The sequence below is a fragment of the Nylanderia fulva genome, unplaced genomic scaffold (assembly GCF_048542155.1).
Source record: "Nylanderia fulva isolate GAGA-0341 unplaced genomic scaffold, ASM4854215v1 Scaffold16, whole genome shotgun sequence".
Taxonomy (NCBI): Eukaryota; Metazoa; Arthropoda; class Insecta; order Hymenoptera; family Formicidae; genus Nylanderia; species Nylanderia fulva.
In genome coordinates, this window is record NW_028189835.1 from 3039195 (window position 1) to 3058094 (window position 18900).

Genomic DNA, 18900 nt, shown 5'->3' on the forward strand with positions numbered 1-18900 from the left:
TTTCTTTATTCCGATTCGACGATCAAATGCTTTGAAATTTGTTTAGAGTCTCGAATATACTCATAATTATGATTTCCCATCATTGTTAATTCATAGGATAGAAGCAGACGACAGTAGCAGATAGACATTTCACATGTGTAGTTGTTAGATATTTTTTCCGAAAACTAAAGAATAATTACACTGTTAAAGAAATAATAATAACAATGTCCGTGAATACCTCGCATACAGAAAAAGAATTGGATTTGAGTAATGCTGGCCGTGGTGTCTGGCTTGTCAAAGTGCCGAAATATATAGCTAACAAATGGGAAAAGGCACCTGGCAATATCGAAGTTGGCAAATTAAAGATTACGAAGTAAGTTTGTCTGTATTAAAAAAGTACATCCTGTCAAAACAAATACAATGATACAATTGTATAAATATATGTGAAATTTCAATATTTAAATCTCTATACTCTATTCACATCTTTTTAGAATATTTTTATAATTTTTTTTTTTTATTAAAACGTACATGCATAAATGTATTGATGTTTACTTATATTTTTCAAAACATTTTTTTAATATATATAAAATGGAAGCAGTTTCATTATATTTGTACAATCTACTTTATTTTGAAAAATAATTGTATAAATATTCTTGTTATTTTATTCTTGCCTCTATATATCTTGTTCAGAAATCCTGGACAGAAAGCTGAAGTATCTCTCAAACTGTCAGAAGCTGTTTTGGCTCTGAAAGAATCTGGAGAAGAGGAAATACCGAAACAACATAGGCTAGATGTTACGACAGTTACTAGACAAATGCTAGGAGTATTTTCTCATGTTACACGTAAGTTTGATATTATTTTTAAATTTGATATATTTCTAGCAATCTCTATTAATTTTTACAGCATCCACAAGCTCAGATGCAATTGTTCCAGAAACAGAGAAACTTTTTATGGAAGGAAGGATTGTACAAAAATTAGAATGCAGACCATATGGTATATTATTTCTGTATACAAAGCATGTATTCACAAAGAGAGATTTGTTTTTTAAAAACATTTTCTGCTAAATTTTGTTTTAGCCGATAATTGTTACATGAAACTGAAGCTAGAGAGTATCAAAAGGGCTTCTGTACCACAAAGACAAGTTCAACAATTAGATAGAGTTGTACAGAATTTCAAGCCAGTATCTGATCACAAACACAATGTGAGCATTATTCCTTGACACTTTTTAATAGATTGAATTGATTTTTCATGGATAACACTTTACAGATTGAATATGCTGAAAAGAAGAAAGCAGAAGGAAAGAAAATGAGGGATGATAGAAATGCTGTGCAAGATATGCTTTTTGCAGCGTTTGAGAAACATCAATATTACAATATAAGAGATCTTGTTAAGATTACAAGACAACCTATTGTAAATATATCTTATTTATTCATACAATATTTGAATACATCATTTTATGTATATTTAAAATTTTTCACATATATTTTAGGTTTATCTAAAAGAAATACTCAATGAAGTTTGTAACTATAATTTAAAAAATCCACATAGAAACATGTGGGAATTGAAACCAGAATATCGACATTACAAGGAAGAGGAAAAATCTACAGAGAACACCTCAAAGAAAGGGAACGAATCCGAAGATGATTGATATTTTTCTTATTTATATATATTTATACACATATATCTGATTAATAATGAAATTTATCGAATTTTTAAAAATATAATTGTTATAAGTTTCCAGCAATGTAATATGATTTATAATTATTTCTCAATTCATGCTTAAAAGAAAATTATGTACATTTACATAATAATTAGAAAAATGTCTCCCTTAAGTCCCAAAAGTCATTTGATGGATAGTTAATTGCTTCAGAAGATAAAAATCAAGCATATTTTGTACCTTAGAACATTATAAGAAATTTTTTGGTCGATTTTTGCATCTTTAAAGATTTGGAAATGCTTGAAACATCAACATGGGATGACAGCCACATAAAACTTTAATCTCCACTGCTTCATTGGCAGGGATGAACAGAACAGAACCGCGAGAAAAGATCTTGGAAGATATTTCTGCTTTACCGCTTACTATTAGCAGAATACTGGCCGAGCTCCTCGATTTTAAATTGTGAGATGGTCGTCCAGGTGGTAGCTATATTTAATATAAGTATATACACATACATTTTGATAAAATATACAATCACTTATAATCACAAGATGAATGAGACATCAAAACTCACAGTAATCTTTGCTACTGCAAACTCTGAGACTGGTGGACGAAAAACCTCGGTGAACACATCTTCTCGGAATGGTTGAATCTTGTTGGCAGAAGCTGACTTACATTCGAACGACATTATTTCTATTAAAATTGGCACATTTTTCGGCTTTGGTGTAAGTCCAGCTCTTATCACATTGTCTGAACATGCCATACACTCTATGCAATCTAAAAATTAAAAATTTAATAAATTATATTTTTATATTTAAGTAAGTGTATACACACACACACATATAATAAATTTTACAAAAATAATTTACCGCCTGAAAGATATGCATGAGGTATGTTTGGTCCAATATACATGGATTCGCCTGGCTGCATTGTTACATAATTGAACAGATATATCGCAAAACACCCTACATCTCCAGGATAATCTGCATATAGGCGCTTTAATAAATTGGCTTTTATCCACTGCCTATAAGAATCATCTAAGAGCAACTGAATATGATTATATTTTTCTTATAAAAATTTCTTCCAATAAGAATGCAAAAATATACAGAACATTCACTTAAATCATGTTACAATCATTAAAGAAAAATTTATAAAAAAATGTTTTATTTTTATATAAAATTTTCATATCATGATTTATTGAACATTCCCATATGTAGAAATGTATACCTGTATTGTGTAATCTGTCTATCAAGTTTTTCAATTGTCGTGCCACTTCATTGGAATCACAGGTCATGAGACTGTAGAAACATTGTTGCAAAGCATCACCAATCATAGAATCGGTTGCTTGAGATAAACGACGAACATTGGTTTCTCCTATCACAGAAAGTAACTCCGGTATATTATTTAGATAATCATTTATTTCATTAATTGGACGGAATCCACAAAGTGCTTCAAAAGGGGTCAGAGCTATCGCTAATTCCGGTTTATGATTCGGATCTTTATAGATATTCGGATACAATTCATGCAGTTCTTTTGCCTTCTCCTGAAAAAAAAAAACGCATAAATCAATCAATACACTATTCTTATAGTTGATAAGAAAGTCTTTTTACCTTATTTGGATGCACTTGAATAGACAAAGCTTTATTTATAGACAAGACCTTAAAGAGAAAAGGCAAGTTAGGGCCAAACATTTGTATTGTATCTCTACCTAACACCTCAGTATTCTCTTGAATATATGTTTGCAAGGAGACATTTGTGTCTTTGAGATACGATGGACCATTCTCGTGAATACCCATCCATAGTTCTGCATAAGCCTTTTTCTCATCCACTACATAATCAGCATTAGCTGATTTCATCAAAGTTGCAACAATACTGTCCATACCATGTTTTCCCCAATCGTACGTCTGAATTGCACATTTGAGTTCCATCTTAAAGATATATCTATATAACAAGAAACAAAATCAATTATAAATATTTATTATAAACGCATTTGCACATAAGTATTATAAGAAATAATAATTATTTTCTAAAATAAAATTTATATAAAAAGCTAAAAAAGATAAATTCAATGCATATATAATATTCATGAAAACTGAATAAAAAGTTCTTAACATAGGTTATAACATTTATCTTGTCAGAGTTATAAGAAATTTTATTTAATTATATACAATAAGAAATTATAATATGATCTCGATACATACAGAAATGATATTGAATATTCTTTTTATTATAGACAATTTCTTCAATTTTATACAATTCTTCTTAAATTTCTGCATTTTATTTGTGTAATTTAATAGATATTTTCTACTTATTTTCAATTTTTATTTGTTATTATTACTTATTCTTCACATTTGTATTAGTAACATATATACATAACAGTATTTTAACAAAATTCAGAGAATTGAAATTTAGAGCTGAGAAGTTTATTGGTTCATCCTATTTTTTTATCCATTTTTCATTAATTTAATTCATAAATATTGTTTGATAAACTACTATATATACACATATATTTGCGTATTGAAAAAAGATAAGATAAAAAATCTTTACATAAATAATAAGTATCTAACACACAAAAATGAATATCTCACTCTATACTAATTATACATTTTTTTACATAATTTAGTGATTATATATATAATATATATATTTCATATAAATGTATGTTGCAAAAATTCTTAACCCTCTCTTTTTCCTTTTGCTTTTCTAACATTTTACATGCAAAATGATATAAAAAAGAAACGAGCAAATCGTAACTTAAATAAATACGTGCACGATATGGTCATACCTGTATTATCTAAGCCAAAGTTCATTTTATTACTTTGCGGCTTATCATTTCAATGTCATATTGTTTACATGTACGTGCTTCCTTTTGAAGATAAATCATAATTTTTTCCTTTCCAAATAATATTATAGTTGCGATAAACTCATTTTTGTAATAATATGATCTGTACAAACACAGGAGGGATAAATATATTTATAATGAAGAACTATTAAATATAAGTTATATTTTTTACTGATAATGCCTCCAACTCTCTCTCTCTCTCTCTCTCTCTCTCTCTCTCTTTCTGTCTCTCACTTTCTCGCTTTATCTTTATATATATATCATCCAGAATGTAGAAAGAGAGAAAAAGACGAAAAAATTGAAAAATACAATTTAATAATAAAATCCGTATCAGATTACAATATTGAAGATTGGAATTTGACTAATCAATTAAAAATTAAAATTTTTTTCTCATTAATTAAAAATTTCAATCTTCAGTCTCAAACTTCAATATATAGTCTGATATAGGCAAATTTTATATATAAAATTTTATTTTTTATATATGAATAAATATTTTTATATTGAATATTTCAGTCTGAATTCAGAATTGACCAATTCGATGACCAATCACATTCAACATCACATCGACCGATCACATCGAGGTACGATTAATCTTGTTCGACTTCTCCCTCTATATATTTTTTGTAGTTTATGCACGTTGGTGCACAAGGAATGATTTCATCTTCGTTCTTTCTTCTTTATCGTTCGTCTCGCCACGAGGTGTGTTGTAGCATTGCAGCATTGAATTAGATTTTTCTAAACGTTTAATATTCTTAATATCTGTACATAATAATTTGATTACATAGAATTAATAATTACGAATATTATTACAGTCGTGAGAGAAATCGCCTGCAAAAATGGTGGCTCAGAAAAAACAGGTAATTGCATTTATGCGTCCACGTGCTCGTTTTATGTAAATTTTCACAGTAAAATTTAACATATTTTTATTATATAAAATATAACGAATTCGTTATTTATATTATTTATGTTAAATATATGTCTTTGATTATACATATACAGTGAAAAATATTTAACTTTTTACAAATTTTTTTGTCTCTTAAAGATTATTAAATATATTTAATAAAATTTTATCATTTGGTTTTTACAGAAAAAGGCTCAAGAGAGCATCAACACCAGATTAGCACTCGTGATGAAATCTGGTAAATACGTTCTTGGTTATAAGCAAACTCTCAAGTCCCTTCGCCAAGGCAAAGCCAAGTTGGTCATCATCGCCAGTAACACACCACCATTGAGGTGAGACTGAGAAGTAGCACTCCTCTTGTAACAGCAAATTGACACGTTAAATATGAATAGTTTTTCTTTAAAGTAATTAAAAATTGTAACATGTATTTAAGATGCAAATATTTAAATATAAGAAAATTTTTGTGCATATAAGAAATACTTGAGATGCTAAAGGAGGACTTATATTAATGATATAACTGTGTCAATTTGCTTATTGAAAATTAAATAGGAGTTCTATGGAGTAGTCTCCTGCCCTTGCTCGTAAGTGCACAGGGTATTATATTACAATTTTGTTCACCTTCTAAACATAGCAATCTGGATTTAACAGGAAGTCGGAAATTGAATACTATGCCATGTTGGCAAAGACTGGCGTACATCATTACACAGGAAACAACATTGAATTAGGAACAGCGTGTGGTAAATATTTCCGCGTCTGTACACTTTCGATCACAGATCCTGGCAATTCTGATATTATAAAATCGATGCCGACTGGTGATCAAGCATAATAAAATACTTTTTATTTAATAAATAATCTGAAAAATCTTAAAAAGATTATTTATTTTTATCCTTATTTATTGAAATACAATATCCTTATATTTTAAAACAAGCTTTTAAATTGTCAATTGTTATAAAATAATTAAAATTAGCATATATCCAGAAATTAGTAAAAAAAAAAACTTGAAAATACAGTAATATATATTTAGTCTTTAATATGATAAAAAAAATAGATTATATATTTGCTTATATATAATGAAAAAGAATGGATTACATAGCTATATTACTACAATTATGTATCAACCAATTTTGCTCACACATTTTTCTTCCAAATGGTTTGGTTTATTACATTGACGACATATCTGCCCCTGTGCAGGACACGCAGACGCGATGTGATCTTTGCCACATCTGGAGCAATTGTTTATAAAGGGAATTTGACATTTCCATGAGAAATGATTGTCCTTGCCACACTTCGTACACAACTCGCCAAATGCTGGACAACGCGATTGAATATGACTTGTTCCACATTTAGTACAGTCATCTACGTATTTAATTTTGCAATACTCTGTCAAGTGATTTAACTGTTGACACTTGTTGCATTGTTTACCCCAAGCTGGACATCGATTTCGATTATGTTTTGAACCACATCGACTACATTCTATCATGATAGGTGTGGCAGAATTCTGTTTTGATATCTCCTTGTCATTTTCTTGTGTTTTTAAATCTTCACATTGTTTCCAAAACATAATAATATTGTTAAGATCTAATGATTGCAAATATGGTATCAAATTTTCTCCTTTATGATTGATGATAAGTGCAGCTTTTCCTGTGAAATGTTGAGTACTAATGTCCTGTATAATTTTCTCTTTTATAATACTTGCAGGATCAGGATAATTACATGCACTAGCAGCAAGCTGTAAGAACAAACATACAAATAATTATTCAAATTACATTTAGATATATAGTTAATATAATTTATGAACATACTTTTAAGTCATTTATATATTTATCAATATTATCTTCATCATCTTTTTTCTTATCTCCATATATGCAATAGATATCAAATTTCTTGATCAATACATTTATATCTTTTATGTTTTTATCATCATAGAAAGAAAATGTTCTATGAATTTCTTGACCAACAGGACCCATACGATTTAGAAGCATAAAACCCCACATTTGTTTTTTTGTCTCCGCTTTATCAATATTTTTCATAGAGGCAAGAAATTCATCCTTCCAAGAGAACCATGTTGTAATAAAATCATTTTTTGTAATAAATTTAGATGGTACATTAACAGCTGTATTTGTAGATTCATCTTTTGGGAAAATCTGTTGATTTACATTGTCGGATTTTTGTCTCGTGAAACCAGATCTGTCAGATGGATTTGATTGTTCACTACTTACAGCTTCTTCCATTTGAGCTTGTTCCATTGAAGAGGAATTTCCTACACAATATTTACATTATAAAGTAATTCCAAATTTGTTATCTCTATTTTGTGTATAATATTTAATTACCCATTCTTTTTTTCTACAATCACTTCTTTGTTCAATATATTTGTATATTTTATTTGTTCATTTATTATATATGTTTTATTATTTATTATGTATTTTTATATAAAATTTATTTTGCAAGAGAGTGATCAAAAAGCAAAGTAATATTTCACTACAGAAATCGCAGAGAAAGAAATAAATGTAGACTTTCGAAGATTCCACAACAACGCGATCACTGATAAATTATTATCGTTATACAGTCATACGTTATCTTTACTGGAATGATCGTAAACGTGTATACTTATATATATACATGCGTATCAATCATAATAAATGCTTCCTTATAAAAAAACTTACTTTTTCATTAATTACGTAATAGAACCGGAAAAGGAGTGAATAAAACAAATAATAATAATAATTCCGGTGAATCCCTGATGTTCTCCATAGATGAGATACTTTTCAAGATTTTGCAATTGTTTTTTGCGATTGTGGACAATTATATCATGCTTTTGACATATCAAGATAATTACGTGACATTTGAAAAGCTACAATCAATGTAATAAAAATTATGTATAAAATGCATTATAACGATGATTTTTATTTATTATATATATAATATTTATATATATAATTATATATAAATATATATATATTATTTATTTATATTTATATTATTTATATATTTATTTATTTATTTTTTATTTTTATTTATATTGCATATTTTATTCATATATTTCACTGATAAAGCGCGACGCTGCGTGAGGATCATTCTATTTTATTGCGTTAGCGTTCCGCCAGATGGCACGGCTAACACTTCCGGTACCGCGTCAGAGACTCTATGGCTCTAGTTCAGCGCATACTCCCGGGTTGTTGTTCTTTTCCGTGTCTCGTGGCGTGATTCGAAGGTAGGTTCCGACGTGATATTCCGTAATTTAGAGAAAAAAAAGCCCAAATACGACGCTGTCGCGCTTATTTCTGCGTTCTATCGCCGTAGACATCGAAATCTATGATTTATAAGATCCTGTTTTGTCTTAGACACGTCGATGTGGCAAAAGTTGCCGCGAACACATGGCCAAGCGCGACGATCATCGTGTTTCCGATCACGCGATAAATCTGTCTCGTAATATCCGTATGCCTCGATTAACCGAGCATATTATGCATTGATTGCATTTAATTGTAATTTACGACTGCATTTGATAAAGACAACAATCGGACGAAACATTCATTGAGGTTAGCACTTTTTTTCTTATTACTGGCCGATACGGTCGAATAGCCTCCATTTCCTTCGCTCATTTATTCCTTCAATTTATTGATATATTGGAGCGCTAATTAATTAATTTTTTTGAGGTAAAACATCTCTTGAAAAAATTATGTAAAATAACTCTTTTATTTAAAAAATTTTTTTTTTAAATTTTATATTAAAGAGATAGATGTACAATATTTTATTATCATTAGTTAAGAAATAGACACTATTTTATGACATTAAACTGAAATTATTTCTTGATTCATGTTAGTGAATATTAATCCATTGTTGTCTTTACTAAATAAATGAAATCTATGCAGCTATTGTCCTCGTAAGGGATTGCATCTATTATGTTCTTTATGTTTTTTGAGTGATATTAATTATTTAATATTTTTAAAAAAATTATAAAATATATAAATCTATTTAATGAGTAGAGATAGGTAGGTATAACATATATATTTTTAAGTTACTTATAAAAGAAAATATTCCCCATGAAAAATAAATAAGCTTTTAAGTATGAAATGAATTATATCATTAAAATTCATTAAATTATTCAAGAGAAACTTCTTTTTCAGAGAAAGTTAATCCCATACGAGAACAAAAAGTTACATAGAAAGATGCCACAGAACGAATACATTGAGAGGCACCGTAAGCTCTACGGTCGCCGTTTGGACTATGAAGAAAGAAAGAGGAAGAAGGAAGCTCGTGCACCTCACAAACGAGCGGAGCAAGCTCGTACTTTACGTGGTATAAAGGCCAAGATCTTCAATAAGGAGCGACGAAATGAGAAGATCCAGATGAAGAAGAAGATCAAAGCACATGAAGAAAAGAGGGTCAAGGAGAAATCCGACAAGCTGCCGGAAGGAGCGTTACCTGTATATCTGCTAGATCGTAATGTCACCAATCGCGCAAAAGTACTGTCCAATATGATAAAGCAAAAGCGTAAAGAGAAGGTTGGCAAATGGGATGTTCCGATACCTAAAGTAAGAGCACAATCGGAGTCTGAAGTTTTCAAAGTACTAAGAAGCGGGAAAACGAAACGAAAATCGTGGAAGAGAATGGTAACCAAAGTGACATTTGTTGGAGAGAACTTTACGAGAAAGCCGCCCAAGTTTGAAAGATTCATCAGACCGATGGCATTGAGATTCAAAACTGCACACGTCACTCATCCGGAATTAAAGGCAACGTTTTCTCTACCGCTCATCGGTGTCAAGAAAAATCCGAGCTCACCTCTTTATACGAATTTAGGCGTCATCACGAAGGGAACTGTTATCGAAGTCAATATCTCGGAATTGGGTCTTGTAACGCAATCAGGCAAAGTGGTATGGGGAAAATATGCGCAGGTCACAAATAATCCTGAAAATGATGGATGTATTAATGCTGTTTTGCTTGTATAAAGTACACGATTGTTATTTATAAATTTTTCTTAGGCATTATGATGTAATTTCTGAAATAAAAAGATTTTAATACATGTATATATTGTATGTATTATAAAAGTATCCCAATTTACCTTTGGAATTCCTTGAAACAATCATATTGCATAAGTCTAAGTAGATATTACATATTCTAAATATTTTTTTGTAGTGTGTACAATCTTAGTGATATCGTGATAGCATTGTGTTTGGGCTTTAGTATATACACAATAGTTTTTAAAAATAACATTTGGATCACAACTTAAAAAAAATCAATTGTTGATTATTTTAAGTATAATGTATATAAACGTTAATATAATATTACAGAATCATCGATCATGCAGATCTTTGTGAAAACTCTTACCGGTAAGACCATCACTCTCGAGGTCGAGGCATCGGATACGATCGAAAATGTAAAGGCGAAAATTCAAGATAAGGAAGGTGAGGCATATCTTGATATGCAAGATTATTATAATCTATTTTAATCAGTTTTGATGGAAAGATGCTGGAAAAATATATATTATTGAAATTATATAATTTAGGGAGCTGAAAGAATTTAAAATGAAATCGGTTTAAAATTAAATAGAAAATATAAAGTTGCATTGTTTTCATTTGTGCCTTCAAAATTTAATTTACAAAAATTTTATCTTCTGATGATTCCTACATATCTTAAAAATGCTAGTTATTATTGATATTTATGTATTTTTGTTATAATTCTTATATATATATCGACCAAGTATATATAGATGGTATACATTATATATATTTTTATTTTAAATAAATACATAAATTTCATTTTTCAATTATAAATGAGATTTTGATCGTTTCAGGAATTCCACCAGATCAGCAGAGGTTGATCTTTGCTGGCAAGCAATTGGAAGATGGTAGAACTTTGTCTGACTATAATATTCAGAAAGAATCTACCTTACACTTGGTATTGCGTTTGCGAGGTGGTGCTAAAAAACGCAAGAAGAAGAATTACTCCACCCCCAAGAAAATTAAGCACAAGAAAAAGAAGGTCAAGCTTGCTGTGCTAAAATATTATAAGGTAAGAATTTGTCTCGTTATATGTTTGTTCTTGCGAATTTTCCTTTCTTCTCTTAGTATTGATGAAATAAATAAATTTGGCATGGAATATATTTTACAGGTAGATGAAAACGGAAAAATCCACCGCTTGAGACGAGAATGTCCCATGGAGCAGTGTGGTGCTGGTGTATTCATGGCTGCAATGGAAGATCGTCATTATTGTGGCAAATGCGGATACACGCTTGTATTCAATAAACCAGAGGAGAAATAAATTCTCGAAATATATTTTCACGTACAGTTTGTAAAAATTTTATGTCCTTACATTTATCCTTTGTTCTTTTATGTGATTAAATAATTTAATCAAAGTACTTAACTATATTGTTTTTTTATTCAACTATTCGTATTATTTTCAATTTTGTAAATGTTGATAATTGTTTTTGTGAAAATAATAAGGATAACAATGAATAGATAAATTGCCAAACGATTTCACAGAATTGTTCTAAAAATCATCTATTATTTTTCATAACTTTTCACAATGCTTAAATATATGAAGTAAGTTTACATACAATTTTAATACATTATATTGTAAATATTTAAACTATTAACATAATAGTTAATTATAATTGATTCATGAAGCTGTACATATAACATAATTCTTAAAATAATAGGAAGAATATACACATTTAAACAAAGCTGGTAGATGCTTTCTTGTGTATTTATGCAAAGATCTATCTATCGATGCGCAAATCAATATTTTACACAAAATTTTTGTTTCTGATGATTTTTTGTTACACACGAGTCCTTACATTTCTGACTTAGTTCGCCGTTCTGTATGTGTATTTATACTCTTCAAGCTTGGTTGTAATACTGAGAACATTTTTTCTGTTGCAGTGGGATGAATACTCATTTGTAATTCCGTTAAAGATTCTTCTGTCTATTAAAATATAAAACAGAAATATTAAAATTAAAGAATTTTCTATAATATATATAGAATGCGGAAAAATTATCTGAATAAATTTCAAAATCTTGTATGGAATATTAAAAATTACGAAAACAAAAAATATCTATATAAAGAATATCTTTATAAAAATATTATATATAAATATTATAAGTGTTAAATTTAATAAAATATAAAGAAAGATTTTTTTGTCTCACAAATCTTATTCAATTAATAAATTAATGTTTCAGAATTTTTGTGGTTTTTATATCTTTAATTTTTTCCGCATTAAAAAAAAAAAGAATATTGATAATATTGTTAAATTATATTATTGTTCGTTTATATTTTAATCTTTAATCTTGTCTAAGCCTTACTTGTCTAAGTAATTGTGCAGCAGTGTGTAAAACCCTTTGCCATTTTCTCATTTCTACATTGTGCAAACTTTCTTGTTGTTGCAAAAGGTTAATCCAATCCTCTTCAGTCTTTGGCGTATTTCTGAAAGTAATACAGAAATATTAGAACAGTATTTTATAAAAGAAATCAATAACACATACTTCAGTACATGTAAGTCCATAATGGTATATGCAGCGGCTTCCTCCAATCCCCATAATTTATAATACAGCAAGCCGTTGATCACCATTAAACACAATACAGCAACTAGTAGCATTGAACTGAGAATCATGTTGGTATCGCTTCTAGTACTAGCATCTAGTGGAATAAAAAAAGTGTCAGATAGTTTAACATAATGTTTATAAATTAAATGTATGTTGTAGAAAAATATTGAATTATATATTACTGTGAACATGTGGCAAACTGGAGGGAGAAATTTGATGATTCACAGATATGTGCTCAGAAGCATGTGTTTGCAATGCAGCTCCTGGACCTGTCGCACGTCGTCGTTTTCTTGTTTTTCTCTTTATACCTCCACTTACAGTACCTTCTTCACACTCCACTGCCAATGCTTTTACTAAACTATTAAAATACTCTTCCAAGCCTGCCCAACAATTCTTTTCAATCACACCTAGTTTTTTTAAGAACAAAAATCGTTAATTAAAATATTTTGCATGTGGAAAAATGACTAACACAATTCAAAAAATATGAATTTTTGGAAAAAAATTTAAAAAGTTCAATTTAATTTTAGTATAAAAAAATTTAGTATTTATATTCAATTATGGTCGATTACATTGGTAAACTAATCATCAACTTTATCAACAAAAACAAATATAAATTCACAAATCTAATTTTTCAATTTAATAAAATATTCAATTTGACTTATTATAGCTTTTAAAAAAGAATTATTTCGAGTTGAATGTCTTTTCTTTATCAAACTATCTTTAATTGTGTAATTGTTTAATTTATCTTTAATTGTTTGAACTTACTTTTCATAATACCCCATACACTCTTCTTATACTTCATTTGTGCGTAAATGGCAAGACTTGTCTCATTTTCGGAAATATTATTTATGCAATAATGTGTCAAAATACTAAAGGAATCGGCATAAGGTATACCAGCATTAATACTTTCTACATCTATACAATAAAGATGACCTGGTCTACTGCACGGTAACATCACCTACAAAATATAATATTAGATATAAAAAAAGAAAAACATAATGCACAAATATTTAACACAAGTTTTTCTTGAAATAGATTTTTTTACCTGCGTTTCTGTAACTTGACAAGTTCTTGGACCAATAGCTTGAGTCAAAGATACCGTGAATGAAAGGGTCCTCATTTTTTGACCAGTTTGATTTTGCATCCATGCAGATTGTATTAAATCTACATAAGATAGAAAAAGAAAACAATGAGAAATAAATTTATATTGCTTGATACAAATGCACACATATTTGCAGATATTGCACAATTATATAAATAAAGCCGCTTATAAATTTTTAAATTATTTTCTAAATCTATGTTTTCCAAAAATTGAAATTGTATATTATATATATATATATATATATATATATATATATATGTGTGTGTGTGTGTGTGTGTATACACACACACACACACGCGCGCATATACGCTTATATACAGACACACAAAGCTATTATTTGAAACCATTTAGAAACACAAGCTTTTTAAATATTCTTTAAGATGGCTCAGACACATGCACTTAATAATAAATAATAATAACAGAATTATTATTTTGTTACCAGTAGTCTTGCGAGCAGTATGAAAATCTAAGAAAAATTTTGAATTTGTGAAGAGCAGGGTAAACAGTTGATCGATGTGGATAGGTAATGTCGATTTGTTAAGTTGTCGACCTTCATGCAGGGAAGTGCAGACCGTTGTGCTCCGTATGCTCATTTTCACTGGAACAAGCATTATCATGACTGCATTACATGCTATGCATGTAATCTTAGGATGAATAGTACTTATGTATCTTTCAGATAAAAATTGCAAATTTTAATGTAGATTTCTTATCAAAGTATAAATGTAATTTTATTTCTGTTTGTATTATATGACTTGCAATTTAAGTTAGTTCGCGAAAAAAATTAAATGTTAATAATGTCATGGCAAGAGCTGTCTTAAAAAAATACATATTTACAGAAAATGTACAGGCTTAACTTAAATCTATGTTGCAGAAATTAATCATCTTTAGATATATATCATGCATTTTATAGTAAGCTTAATTTCTTGCAATTTTACAAGTTTTTTATTAGTTTCTTAATCACTTTAATGTGCAAAAAGCTTGATAATTAAAAAAATTCAAAAAACTGAAAAGACTGATTTGAATACAAATTAAAATAATACACATAATATATAGTAGTTCATTTTATAAATACATTAAAAATATAAAGGTTTTTTCCTGTTTTTTAGATTTGCTAGTCTAGATTATTTGTGAAGCATTTATATATTCGAAAATATTAGAAAAACATTTTATCCTTGTATTAAAAATATTAAGTTTTATAATTTTATTAATTGATACTTATTAAGTATTTTGGTAATCTGCTCTTTAAAAAGGTTCTGATAAAAATTTTAAAACAAAATATATTTCTTAAAAAAAAAGATACTTACAACCATGTTTCTCGGCCTCACTTTCTGTTGTATCACTCAAATCTGTTGGATCAGGAACAGGATCTGGTTTAGATATTGGTGGAACTGGTTGCTGAATTGGAGATTCAGCACCCGATTGTTCCACAGGAGTAGGATCCATGGCTGGAGATGCTGAATTTTCCATAGTAGCTACCTCAGCCTTTGTTTTCATGAAAAAATAATAAAATAACATAAATGTTAACAATGTGTTCAATTGACTAGTCAATGTTAACTTTAATTCATATATTTTTTTCAGCAATTATTACGTGGAATCAATTACTAATTTTGTAATTTTCATTAATTTATTGAATTTATTAATTTATGAAATAGAATTAGTTAGAAATCTAAATACATTCAGTTATATTTGCCCACTCGTCTGAAAGTTTCGCTGGGAACAGCTCTTTCGACTCGGGGGAAACTGATAAATGCACCTGTTTACAAAACAAGCTTTACTATTGTAAGAAATCGGGGGATATTTTAGTGACGCTATCTATGAGCCGTGGAGAGAAGTCAAGACTGATTTGAAAATCTTTTATTGAGAATCAACTTAAGATTCCATTGAACAAAATATTAAATTTGTAATAGAGTATCTGATAAAGTCTGAAATGCCACGAATCTTTATACATGAACAACAAATTAAAATCATTTATTATAATTGTCAGATGCAATTAAAAACAAATTTAAAAATAATTTTCGTCAATCAGAGAATTAAGTCATTTGTTTCAATACATTTTACAAATCTAAAAAAATTATTTTAAAAAATTTAATAAAATAATTTAATAATAAAAAAAATTCTAATCTTGAACTTAACATATTATTTAATCTAATAGATCCAATTTCTCACTAATTTTTGTATATAATTATCATTTTTTTCAATTAATAAAATAATATATGTACAATTCTTTTTCAAAAAATATCATCAAATTTACCTCGGAAAAGGACTCTACAGAGAGACGAGTTGACAATTTCTCTTCGTCTGCCGCAGGTAACGGCGGTACATAATCTTCGTCATCAGAGGTTAAGCCTAATTCATCCCCATAACAAGCGTGTACAAGCTGCCACATTTCAGCCATACTCATTGGCTGAAAATAAAATAAAATATTGTATTAGAAGAAATGTACATTACAAGAATACATTATACAATTTTATAATACAGTCTATTCTTAAAATATTTATAACAATTTTTTTTGCAGAGAATACAATTTGAAATTAAAAAAAAAATAAAATAAAATAAACAAATTAGTCCAGCAAATATACTTTAAATCGTTTGATAAACACTTTTATTTGTAAGTATATCATATCTCAAGATTAGTATTTTTTTCAACATTACCATAAAAGTCTTTGATATTTAGTAGTATGTAATATATGCATACCTCCCCAATAAGAGCATTTTGCCAAACACGAAATAACATTACATATGTTTTATCTCTCGCTCCAAACGATGTTAGGAAGAACTTGTCAGTAACAGTACAAATCAGAATAGCATTTGGAATGACAAGTGCAGTTTTCTCTTTGGTAATAGATGTAACATCTTTCCAACGTAGGGAGACCAATGTCTCCCACATAAATATATTAGCATAAAAACACACATAGTTTTGAGACACATAAAGTCTACCATGTACCAATATCTCACGCTGAAGAGCACAGGAGTAATCTAAAATATTATGTTGCTAAATTAATAAAATTGTGGAACATGTTATAAATATTAAGTCTACAATTATGTGGATGCAACAATTGTAAACTAGTTAGTTTGAATAACTGATAGGGAATAAAATAATGTGACATAATACATTTTTATATGCACAAAAGACGATATTCTTCAGTCAACACTTACCTACCACCAATCTCTCATCATCAGGCACATCTTTGAATATTCGTTTAAAGTCCTCCGAGCGTGATTTATAAGTTGGGTAAAGTACATTATACCAGGAAGATTTTTTCTTGGTCCGATCACTGCTACGTGTTTCCTTTTTACTTTCATGAGAAGAACTCTTGTTGAGATCAGCCGAGTCGGACGATCTGTTGATCAGATCCTGTATATCATGAAAAACAATTATATTTTCAATCAAAATACTTGAATGTAAGAATTATAATTTTAAAATGGTAGATGCATACCTGAGATTGATCATCAGATTTATTTGCACGAAACTCTTTAGTAGAAGAATCAGAATTTAATCTGGAATATTCTCGTCTGGAATGAGCTCTCGGGCTGGGACGTGGGGATAAATTAGGACTGGACACAGGACTGTTACGATCACCCACAGTTTCTTGTGCATTTTCCGCAACGTTTCCTACATTCGTTGCTGAATTTTGATTACTCAAACCAGAAGAATTAATGCTACTAATTACTTCGTGACTAGATATCAACAGATTCTCCACAGATTTGTTCCTGATAAACAGAAAAAAAACATGACGTCAGATAAGGAAAACGTTAAGTATCTTGCAAAATATATCAATGATACATACATGCTTGATACCAATTACTTTTGAACCGTCTCGGTCTCGAAGTGTATAATAACAAATTACGCGATGTCAGCGTCCACGCACTCGCGGCTGGAGCTGTCAAACATCAAAAGCTTTGAGAGAGTCTCACCGATGGATTTGGGAGATAGACTTTAAGTGCCTCGGCACCGGATTATATGAAATAGATAGCGTATTGTAGCGTATGTAAGCGGTGTGCGATCGTTAGTATGCATTTAATTGGCTAACAGAGCGTTTTTATCGTGTTTTTATCCACACATTGGGCATCGGTACTTGGGCCTACCGCGATAAGAGTGACACATTTCAGATAAAGAGCAGCCACCGCGCGTCACCGTGTCAGGCATCACTCGCTTCAGATCACGGTAGCTCGACGATCGCGGGACATCACCGTTTTGTGCTTCGTCACCCGGTTTTTTCTCTCGCGTTATTTACGACATCGGAAAAAATATATCTCTCTTATGTGAAAAACTGTCACCTACGCGCGACAACACTATCCAAAAAAAAAAAATGCAACCGTCGCGTTCGAAAGCGCGAATGCATCAATCATTGAGCACGAAATAATGAACGAGTATAGATTGTGTTCGAGAGACGTAATGGTTACGGACGCCAGCCAATACTGATTGGCTCTCGAAAAACGAATTCAATTGGTGGATATATCTAGTAACTTTTCATATCTTTTGAATTGCAGTTTGAATTTTTAGCGGGTTTTCTAACCAAAAAATATAGAATAGATAAAAAAAATGTTTTGTCAATATATATATTTAAACATATATACTTTCATTGTATATACTGCCTGCTATTTAAAAGAATACACAATAAATATACATATAAATATATTACATACATACATATATATTTTAATTGATAATAAAATAAAATTTAAAAAAAATTATAAAATCAAATTTTCTAACTTTTAAAAATTGATTTTATAATTTTTTTTTAATTTTATTTTATTATCAATTAACAATTTATATGCAATTATATGCAATATAATATAAAATAACAGATCGCATGATTGAATATTATTGCAGTAAAATACACAAGAAAAATAGAAAATCATTAAAAATCAATATGTATA

The 18900-nt window shown here is 29.2% G+C and overlaps 7 protein-coding genes across 13 annotated transcripts; 4 read left to right on the forward strand and 3 right to left on the reverse strand.

Moving 5' to 3' along the window:
* The first annotated feature begins 89 nt into the window (after positions 1–89).
* On the forward strand, positions 90–1728 carry TfIIFbeta (transcription factor TFIIFbeta). The gene is made up of 6 exons (XM_029315067.2): positions 90–352; positions 670–821; positions 883–972; positions 1056–1180; positions 1246–1389; positions 1469–1728. The coding sequence occupies exons 1-6, from the start codon at positions 204–206 to the stop codon at positions 1625–1627; spliced, it is 819 nt and encodes a 272-aa protein (XP_029170900.1). The 5' UTR covers positions 90–203; the 3' UTR covers positions 1628–1728.
* On the reverse strand, positions 1388–4688 carry Mpi (mannose phosphate isomerase). 3 transcript variants are annotated; one of them, XM_085480818.1, is made up of 6 exons: positions 4422–4688; positions 3247–3577; positions 2864–3179; positions 2506–2673; positions 2211–2413; positions 1388–2122 (listed from the first exon to the last, which is right to left on the reverse strand). In XM_085480818.1, the coding sequence occupies exons 2-6, from the start codon at positions 3562–3564 to the stop codon at positions 1919–1921; spliced, it is 1209 nt and encodes a 402-aa protein (XP_085336944.1). In that variant the 5' UTR covers positions 3565–3577; positions 4422–4688; the 3' UTR covers positions 1388–1918. The 3 variants fall into 3 exon arrangements, with proteins under 3 accessions (XP_085336944.1, XP_029170899.2, XP_085336945.1); XM_029315066.2 differs by lacking the exon at positions 4422–4688 and adding an exon at positions 4317–4408; XM_085480819.1 differs by lacking the exon at positions 4422–4688 and adding an exon at positions 3838–3921.
* A 413-nt stretch (positions 4689–5101) lies between these two features.
* Positions 5102–6249, forward strand: RpL30 (ribosomal protein L30). The gene is made up of 4 exons (XM_029315068.2): positions 5102–5177; positions 5291–5335; positions 5566–5711; positions 6028–6249. Exons 2-4 carry the CDS (start codon positions 5315–5317, stop codon positions 6203–6205), a joined length of 345 nt encoding a protein of 114 aa, XP_029170901.1. The 5' UTR covers positions 5102–5177; positions 5291–5314; the 3' UTR covers positions 6206–6249.
* Positions 6239–8189, reverse strand: LOC114940274 (uncharacterized). 4 transcript variants are annotated; one of them, XM_085480823.1, is made up of 4 exons: positions 8043–8189; positions 7599–7639; positions 7182–7523; positions 6239–7108 (listed from the first exon to the last, which is right to left on the reverse strand). In XM_085480823.1, exons 2-4 carry the CDS (start codon positions 7623–7625, stop codon positions 6494–6496), a joined length of 984 nt encoding a protein of 327 aa, XP_085336949.1. In that variant the 5' UTR covers positions 7626–7639; positions 8043–8189; the 3' UTR covers positions 6239–6493. The 4 variants fall into 4 exon arrangements, with proteins under 4 accessions (XP_085336949.1, XP_029170694.2, XP_085336948.1 ...); XM_029314861.2 differs by lacking the exon at positions 8043–8189 and adding an exon at positions 7710–8036; XM_085480822.1 differs by having other exon boundaries at positions 7182–7639; positions 8043–8187.
* A 453-nt stretch (positions 8190–8642) lies between these two features.
* On the forward strand, positions 8643–10403 carry Ip259 (NSA2 ribosome biogenesis factor-like IP259). The gene is made up of 2 exons (XM_029314818.2): positions 8643–8915; positions 9504–10403. The coding sequence occupies exon 2, from the start codon at positions 9546–9548 to the stop codon at positions 10323–10325; it is 780 nt and encodes a 259-aa protein (XP_029170651.1). The 5' UTR covers positions 8643–8915; positions 9504–9545; the 3' UTR covers positions 10326–10403.
* Positions 10404–10629: 226 nt separating this feature from the next.
* RpS27A (ribosomal protein S27A) lies at positions 10630–11661 on the forward strand. The gene is made up of 3 exons (XM_029314819.2): positions 10630–10781; positions 11171–11388; positions 11488–11661. Exons 1-3 carry the CDS (start codon positions 10679–10681, stop codon positions 11635–11637), a joined length of 471 nt encoding a protein of 156 aa, XP_029170652.1. The 5' UTR covers positions 10630–10678; the 3' UTR covers positions 11638–11661.
* Positions 11662–11860: 199 nt separating this feature from the next.
* Positions 11861–18379, reverse strand: LOC114940249 (protein Aster-B). Of its 2 annotated transcripts, XM_029314814.2 has the most exons (13): positions 17808–17872; positions 17457–17730; positions 17176–17374; positions 16715–16995; positions 16271–16423; positions 15324–15501; positions 14459–14617; positions 13963–14081; positions 13683–13875; positions 13100–13324; positions 12858–13011; positions 12678–12798; positions 11861–12300 (listed from the first exon to the last, which is right to left on the reverse strand). In XM_029314814.2, coding segments are annotated over exons 1-13 (2190 nt in total). In that variant the 5' UTR covers positions 17810–17872; the 3' UTR covers positions 11861–12168. The 2 variants fall into 2 exon arrangements, with proteins under 2 accessions (XP_029170647.1, XP_029170649.1); XM_029314816.2 differs by lacking the exon at positions 14459–14617 and having other exon boundaries at positions 17808–18379.
* Between the last annotated feature and the right edge of the window lie 521 nt (positions 18380–18900).